Here is an 8,766-nt window from a genome sequence, read left to right on the forward strand (position 1 = left end):
ATAATATCTACCCATCTAGAGCCAACATGGTTGTCTCCGTTTCAACCATACTACGCTCTATCCCTCCCCAACATCAAACTGTTGTTTTCATTTTACTTCTCTTTCTCTATTGTCTCCCTGTGAATCACCATGTCAATGGGTCTGAGGCCAAGCTATCACATCACCGCATGAGTTTGAAACAAGTTAGAAACTAAGGGGAAAAAAAAATTAAAAATTGGATTTTTCTGCAGCTATAGGCCTCACTGACTACACTTACTTCCCTGCAAAGCAACTAACCATTAAAAAGAGAGCAAGTGAAAACCACTGTATGTTCTGCTATATGATCTCTGCTGCCAGAGTTCAGAGGATCAGAGCTCAAGTATCAGAATGCATGGAGTTACAGTGACAGCAGCACTTAAATTTCAATCAATTGCTCCTTGTTTCAACCTGAAGCAGAACTGCCCTTTAATTAGATAACAATTAATTTAGTGAAACTAAAAAGGTGACAAAATCTAATGCTGATGAAAATAAATACTCTACAAAGAAAAATTAACCTGTACAACTCACTGCTACAAGATAGAACTCACTGCTACAAGTATCATTGAGGCCAACAGCGGAGACAGATGAAGTCCCATCTATCTCACAAGTGGGATGCTCTCCTGAGATGTAAAAGTAAATCATTAAAAAGAAATAAAAGGACTGTTATGTTAATTCACACACTGCAGACAAGCCCAAAACTGCATTGCTGCCTTCAGAAGCGGTTTCCCCTACACAGCACACAGTTTATGTTAAAGTCTCGAGTGACACCAGCCTTGCTCTGAAACCCCTCCAAGCAGCGAACAGGGGGAGCTGTAGATGAAGGCCTCACTCGATGCTGCACAGCAATCCTCTGTTCAACAGCTCTGCACTTTTGTTCCTTGCCTGTACTTCACCCAAGGCACTGTGGAATTACTCTACTCTTCCAAACACTTGAAAAAAAAAATTCCATCTCAATCATTTAACAGACTTGTACTTTCCTTGAGTTTAAAACACCTTTCCAACTCCAGACTTATCAATCATTCATGCTGTTATTCTACAAATTTCTACCTACTAGAGAGAGAGTACAGGAATTTCTATTCTGTGGGAAAATCTGACTGTGGGAGGAAAAACAACTTAAATTATAGATTACAATGAAAAGATAAAGTTTTAAGCTTCCCCTGAAGATTTTTTCTCAGATTTTCTAATGTCAAAACATTTCATAATTAATATTTTAAGTTTTTTTTAAATAGTTTAGGCAATATAACCAGAATGCTAGTACACTGTCAAAGCTTTGCTCTTCTTTATACTCTTCCTTTTAAAAAGAATCAAAACTGATACATCTCTAAAAATATTTTTTGTTTAGATTCAACTGCTTGTTTGGAAAAAACCCCAAAAAACCAGAAAGGCACAGAAAGCTGATCTAGGAACTAGAGATTTGGTTTTTTTTCTTTGATCAGGATTGTTCACTTCTCTCTAGGGTCAGGATGCAATCTGAGTCATACAATTGAAAATTGAGCAAATGAGTACTCTGAAGATTGCTACCAACACACTGAAAAAGGGGCAGCTTGCACATGGAACTACATCGTGACAGCTCCAGATGTGTAACCAGAGCCCAAGCTGCTGTGGAAGAAATCACACACTACTGCAAGCAAAAAAGAACAAATTGTACCATTTCTGTTCAAAAACCTTCTGACACCAACCCTGTAAAGTGAGAGAAAATTCTCTATAATATTTTGGTTTTACATTTGTTATCCTCACTAACTCTGCCTTCAGGTTTTCATATGTGAATTCTGTAGGAGGCTGGCTATGCTCAGACCCGCAGAGAACACTGGGGTTTATTCACCACTTCTTTTCAGGGGAAAAATCCCTCAGAGAGCAACCAATATGTCTGACAGTCAGAGATGGTGTTCAAGTTAATGCAAAGAAGTCCATGGGGAGTTCCCAATTTGTTGTTTGGTTTTGGTTTGTTTTTTTTCTTTTTTTCATTTACCATTATTGCAGCAGTTCCTACCTTGCACTTTTTAATCAACATAATGAACTACTGGTTGATGGGCTACTGAGCCAACTCTCCCCCAGGATTACAGTCTGATGACTTGCATCACTAGTCCTGTAGGGAACCAAATCTGCAGTTATCCAGAAATTTACTTACTCTCCATTCATTTGTCAAGAGAAGCCTTCTTTGCAGGAGTTGCCACTATACAGAAGAAAGTGTACTAACAGGGTGACTAAGCAGCCTTGTTTCAAATTCCTAAATAATGACCAGCATGAGTCAACCTGGCAAATTCTGAAGCCCACAGAAGAAAACTGACGTAAAACAGGAAGTATAAATAAATGTCATTGGGAATGCATTATGTGAAAGTTCTTATTGCCAGCACCTGAGAAAAAAAGGACTCTGAATATTGCCTCCTAATCTCCTCTCCCACATGCTAGCTACAATGCCATCTAATTGTTCAGCTTTCTACTCTATGACACCAAAATGCAGAGCCTAAAATGCTACTGACATGTGCAGGACACAGCTTTTTTACAGCAGACCAACAGACCAACTCTTTGGGATGCAGCCTTAGCAAGATCATAATTTTACAGACTAGATATACTGCAAACCTTAGAAACACAGACTATGCTGACTAAAAACTAGGTAGATTATTCTTCAGAGTCTTGAAAAATGAAAACACAATTAAAATGGCACATAAAGACTACTGATTTCCACACCTATGGAAATCCAAGAAAAGCATCAACATCTTCACAGAAGTGTGGACAGAGTGGATGATTATTGACTCCCAAAGATGAGTAAGCACACACCTGTAAATGCAGTCTCTCTTGAACCCTCTTATAGAGACAGCTCTTCATGACTCACCAAATTTGACATATTCCCATTGTGTGGCAAGCTGGCTTTTAAGAGAAGCCTGCATCCAACATTGCTCACTCAGAAGCAAGCTGAGAACAAGCATGTCCTCAGGGCAGGGCTTCAGCTCTATCCATTGCCTGCCTGTGTCTGGAAGGTTCTTATTTGGCAGCTAAGACTTCATTTGTTTATTTTTACTAGCTTGCCCCACAGTGGTAAAAATAAGTAGAGGTAACTGTAAAGACAGGTGCAGTATGCACTGGTGCTTGAGAGGCAGAAGATGTTACAGAGTCCCCTGCAAAGCTGGCTTGGTGGGGTGATACCTGTATAACTCCCCACTGCTCATAGATACACACATTTTGGTTTTTTCTGCTTGTTTTGATTTGTTTGTCATACAAGAAAGATACTAGCCAGAAAACTTTCAGTGTCTTATCTCCTTCAGTGGCAGCCCAAACCATGACACCAAGCCTTATTCAATTGTTGCAGAAACCAGTTCATACTGTCTTCTATCAAAAAAGAACCAATGACCTAGCTGAAAGTCAGGCTAAAAATAAAATGAAATCGTGCACATATGCCACCTCACCTCATGCTTTGAAAGTGAGTTTGTTTACTGACAGCAAGCCAAGAACTGATTTTGTTACTTCTTTAAACAGACATTTTATATACCAAATAAAAACTCATAAACAGCAAAGAATATCCAAATAGACCCATACACGGTGGTCTACTGAGCATTATCACTTTAAAGTCAGAAGGATGCAGCTGGCTAATGGCATTCACAACACACCACACCTTTTAATCATCTGGAGAAAAGGACAGGGGTAAGTCATGCCACCAGCCCTCCTCTGAGCATGCTCATCATTTACCTTTGGTGAACAATTCTTCCGCAGCATCAGACATGTCCACACGAAAAAGCAGGTACTGTTGGGCCTCCAGGAGAAGACCTGGGAAGTCTTTTTCAATGGAAGCAAAATGTTCAATCTTATTTCTCACAGATGCCAGCACCTGCCAAAACAACAGTAACAACTACTTCTTTCTCTTTTGCTCCCAGTGCAGCCACAGACTGAATATTGAGGCGTTCTCTACCTCCATTAAAACAGAGTTCTGACAAAAGCTATGGTCATACAGAGTTTCCAGTTCTTTGCACAAATGCAATTAAAACATGGAAATGAAATAAGAAGCTCTCAGACAGGTAGGAAAGCTACATGTGAAAGTGAAAGGAGCTAATGTAAGGTTTAAGGAGCCACTAAAGACACTGCTCCAGTAGGCATGGCTAACACCTGTGTAAATACCTGATAGAGCGAGCGCACGCTAGGCTGAAACACCATGTTGGTGTTGAGCAGAAAGGAGCGAAGAAGTGGCTGTGGATAACTTGCCAGCTGAGTAATAATCCCAATAAGCAGCAAATTTACGTGCAAGGAATTCTCCAGCATGTTCTCCAGCTTTGACAACACTACGCTTATAAATGGTCCTGCAAGAAAAGAAGAAGGAATCAATGCTTTTGTTTTCACAGAAGAAAAACCCTGAGATCCAGGAAAAAGGCATTTAAAGGGAATTTTGACCATGATAACCAACCAAATTAGCCCTCCCACACAGTAACTGAAGACAGCAGGGAGAAAATCCAAACTGTAGCTGAACAGAGAAAGCAGACTTAACAGAGGTGTTGAAAGCTTTTGTGGTGAGCAGCACATTTGCTACCTAGCCAATCAGTTTACATTAATGGCTTATTTAACATGCATGACTATTCCACTTGTATATACCAATAAGGATTTAGCCTAGGACATTACAGTCTACCACTCTATTCCCCTTTAATAAACTGGAAGGGTATTACTAGTTTTAATGCAAATAGAATCTGCTCTTTTTACTCTTCCTGTGTATTAGAATTTCTATGTAAGGACTGGGCAAAGTGAATTATTGCTAGCTTTCTTGTTCTATCCAAAAACTGGTGTTCTAAAGAAAATATGAAGATGCTATTCTAAACATAAAAATCAAGCTGTGATATTTCCCATCACAAGAAAAGGCATCTTCAATATACCAAACAGTCACACAAAGCAGAGAAGACATTAAAATAGATTTATAAGCATAATTGCTGGTAGACATAGGCGTTACCATATAAATGTCACTGATAAATAGCAGCTTTAGTTTGTGTATTCATGCTGAAGGACAGCCACTGAACTACAGAAGCATTTACCATGAAGTACATAAACCTTTAGTGCTCAAGCTTATGAAACCTTTGCAAGGCTGAGAATGACTTCACCCAAATACTACCCTGTTAGACCACACAGCTGGGGAGATGCCTGAGGCAGCCAGTACAAGGGACCTACTCACAAGTAATGTCCCTTGTCCCACCCACAGTCCCACCACACTATTCCAGTTGCATGAGAGCTAGGAAAACCATGCAGAAGAATGATTAGCACTTATCTTTGAATATCCCACCCTCAAACCTGGAAAAATATGCATGCCATGGGCATTTCTAGGGTCAAGCAGGTGGCCATGACCCAACATCATTCCAGCTCCCCTCAGCTTGCACATGGCTGCCATTGGAGCTGGCTGGGCACAGGCACAGCCCAGTTCAAAGTGCCAGCTGGAAACTGCAGCAGAGGCTAAGGCACTTCTGGCCCAGAGCAACAGGAAGGATCAAATGAAGAGTGCCCTGCTGCCATTTCACTTAACAGAGCTCTACTAAAGGCTGGAATCTGTCATGCTTTACAGTAACTGTGAGCACAAAGGCAGCACTCCTTCCAGACTCATCTCTCAGGGCCAATCCTGGCACAGGAAAGGTGGGAGGGCCAGTGCTGGCAAGGCTTCATGTGGCTGCTGCTTTCCCACCACCACCACAGCCACCAGAGACCGGGCATCCAGTAAAGCAGCCCCAAACACCTTTGCTGAAATACAGTTTCTTCTGTCCCAACATAACCTATCTTGTTCATGGTGACATTTTCACAGAGCTCCTGAAGGGAGCTCTACTGTATCAAAAGGGATTGCAGAAAGAGCTGAGATGTGTCACTGTTTCTCTTCTTTAGGTAACACTACAAAGCTGAGTAAGTAAAGCTGAAGCTGCAAGGGAGGTTACCAAATACATAACTTTTTTTTTAAGAAGTGATAGCATGACTTTCACTCCCAAGAATTTATTGAAATGAGACTCAGAGGATATAAGCAGAGTTTAGAAGCCTTGTAAGAAACACGGTAACTAGATGAGAAGTCAAAAAATTACTCCTTTCATGGCCAAGAAATCAAGCACTGATATATGGAGAGGGAGGAAACAAAATACAAATTCCTGTTCCTGAACATCACAAGTGAAAATAGAGATGACATAGTTTTACCATGGATATAAGACACTGAGAGGGCATTTTCTTCACAGATCCACAAGCCTGAAGGGAGCATCTTTGCATTGCTGACACTTACTGGCTGTGGGAAACTTCTGTCAAAGAGAGGCCTCATCCCTTAATGCCATCCCAAAACAGTAAAGCAACCTAAAGACTTTATCAAACACATCTACAAGCATAATACAGCATCCCAAATTAGATACAGAATCATAGAATTTGGGTTGGAAGGGACCTCAAAGACCATCTAGTTCCAAGCTCCCTGCCCTGGGGAGAAATACCTTCTATTAGACCAAGCTGCTACCTTTGAAAGGCCCTGCAATTTTAACATTTCCAAGGTGTTGTTGCAAGTACCTCCTTACATGCATTCACTAAGATCTCCATTAAAGCCAGGTAAGGAGTCTAAGAGTAAAACACACTGTAGATGGGTAGCAAACATCTAGGCTTATTGTGTTTAGCTTTTTATCTTCATTTTCCTCAGTTCTGAGGTTTTCGTGGGTTTGGGTAAGGGGTGGATTTTTGAAAACGAACAAATGGAGAGGGACTAGATGAAGAATGAGAGACAGAGAGAACATTTTTGAGCTACATTTGACAGCAGATAACATGAAACAAAGATGTGGATACAATTAATGTACCACCACAGCAAAAACAGCAAATTAGTTGAAAAACAGACTGGATTGTTCAATTAAGAAACAGTGCCAAGCATTCTGGCCACAGCTGACCAGAAAGGGCTGCTTTTCAATGAACACATCTTTTCCCCTTCCAAATGAATGAGAAGCCATCTTATAGAGGTTTTTGTTGGGTGAGGAAACCTAGTACATTATTATTTTTTATTATTTGCATTACTCCGGTATCTAGGAGACCTAATTAAAGACCAGGAGCCTGTAGTGCAAGGAGCTGCACAAATACAGATCAAAAGCCCATTCTGACCTCCAGTAGTAATTCCATTCCTGAATAGCTTGGACAGTCAGCAGAGAACAATCTTAAATTGCTGCCTGGCACTAGACAGAAAAGCATGCCAACAGCGAGGGCAGACCTGACACTGGAGAACAGGATGTCAGGGCAGAGCAGGGAGACAGGCACGTACAGACATGGCACCAGTGCTGACACCTTCTGCTACAATGTGGAATAGCAGAGAGAGAAAAAATGGCACTATGATGTTGCATCCATCCCATCAGAGGTTAAAGTTGCCAGAAAAAGAAATTATTTTCCTGGGCTCTGTATATTAAAATAGCTACTCTGAACACCTTTCAATTGAAAAAGCTTTCTCTAGTGTGACAGAACTCTCACATACAAACAACATAACCCCTGCTCAATGTTCTAAACAATTACCAAGGGAAAAACCCTGAAACACTACCATTTTCTTTCACCACACTGATGACTCTGCTGTATTTTCACTCTGGATTTCTCACTCTCCTTGGAGTGATTTCAGCCATGTAGGCTATACCCTGTATAGTGCCAGTACTCTTCCTTCCTCCATGCTTGTATTGTGTGCCACACAGTGTGATCTCATTTGGCCCCCTTTAATCACCATGCCTTCTTATATTTGCTATGTATGTAATTAACAGGACATTCCACCTGTAAATGGAGCACTCTGGCTCCTTGGAGAGTGCTTGGGAGAGACATCCTCCTTTGGTCCAAAGGGAGATGATATGCTCTCTGCAGAAGGGGTATCTGCTGAGAAATTCTCGAAGTCCTCCTCTTCTTCTGCTGGAGAGACAGGATCAGGAGCATGCAACTTCTGCTCCTCCATGCTTGCACTGTTTGGAACCAGTTCCTTAATAATTCTGTCATACTGTGCAATGAAATCCTCACCATCTGTGCTCAGCAGTTTTACACTTAAGTTACAATCTGCCTCCTGAGAAGAAATCTTTAACTCTAAGTCTGGCTGTGGATCAATCTCAGTCATTTTCTGGTTTATTTGTTCTCTCATTACACCTTTGGTTGAGCTTGAATTTCTCTTACTGTGCTCATCCAAGTCCATTTCCAGCTGGGTCTTTGCAAGAGACCCATTGACTACGGTCTGGCTCTGTACCTTGTGTTCTCTGGCTACATTTAAAGCTTTCTCCTTGGAGCTGTCATCATCTTGAGTATCCTTCTGGGCACATAACCTGTAAACCATAACATCATCCTGAAAGTCTGACTCCTCTATGTAAGAGCCTTTGATGAGCATGATGGCATTTTTTTTCATTTCTTGAATGTGTTTTGGTGGCTCTGCAGGTGGCTGCATTTCTGTGCTTCCCAGATCATCATACGGTCGTGGTGAGCTCACGTTAGAACCAGGAGAAATCCCTGTGTCATAGCTATCATCCCATTCTAGCTCCAGCTGCATCTTCTCACTGAATGGGGTTGCTCGAGCAGAGCTGCACGTGCTAGGTGTCCTTTGCTGGAGCCGAAACATGGGGTGCTCCACATCTGCACTGTTCTCCTCTGCAAGTGTCTGGATAAAGGTGTCTGGATCAGGATTTACTCCATCATACAAGGCAGACCAAACCTTACAATCTTTCATGCACTGGACGATGGCTTCTTGAGCTTCCCCCAGGTACTGCAAGTAGCTGATGTCCACAGCTCTTCCATATTCCACAATGCAAACAGATTCAGAAGAGC

General features: G+C 41.5%; 1 protein-coding gene across 1 annotated transcript in view; it reads right to left on the reverse strand.

The window, feature by feature from the left end:
• The window catches only part of FAM160A1 (family with sequence similarity 160 member A1), a 77,842-nt gene that overhangs the window by 1,308 nt on the left and 67,768 nt on the right, over positions 1 to 8,766 (reverse strand). Inside the window, exons 11-13 of the mRNA XM_014312221.2 lie at positions 7,738 to 8,766; positions 4,129 to 4,307; positions 3,703 to 3,841 (exon numbers count right to left, since the gene is read on the reverse strand). Of these exons, the coding sequence (XP_014167696.1) occupies positions 3,703 to 3,841; positions 4,129 to 4,307; positions 7,738 to 8,766 (1,347 nt within the window). The remainder of the gene's footprint in view (positions 1 to 3,702; positions 3,842 to 4,128; positions 4,308 to 7,737) is intronic.

The sequence above is a fragment of the Geospiza fortis genome, unplaced genomic scaffold (genome assembly GCF_000277835.1).
Source record: "Geospiza fortis unplaced genomic scaffold, GeoFor_1.0 scaffold40, whole genome shotgun sequence".
NCBI lineage: Eukaryota > Metazoa > Chordata > Aves > Passeriformes > Thraupidae > Geospiza > Geospiza fortis.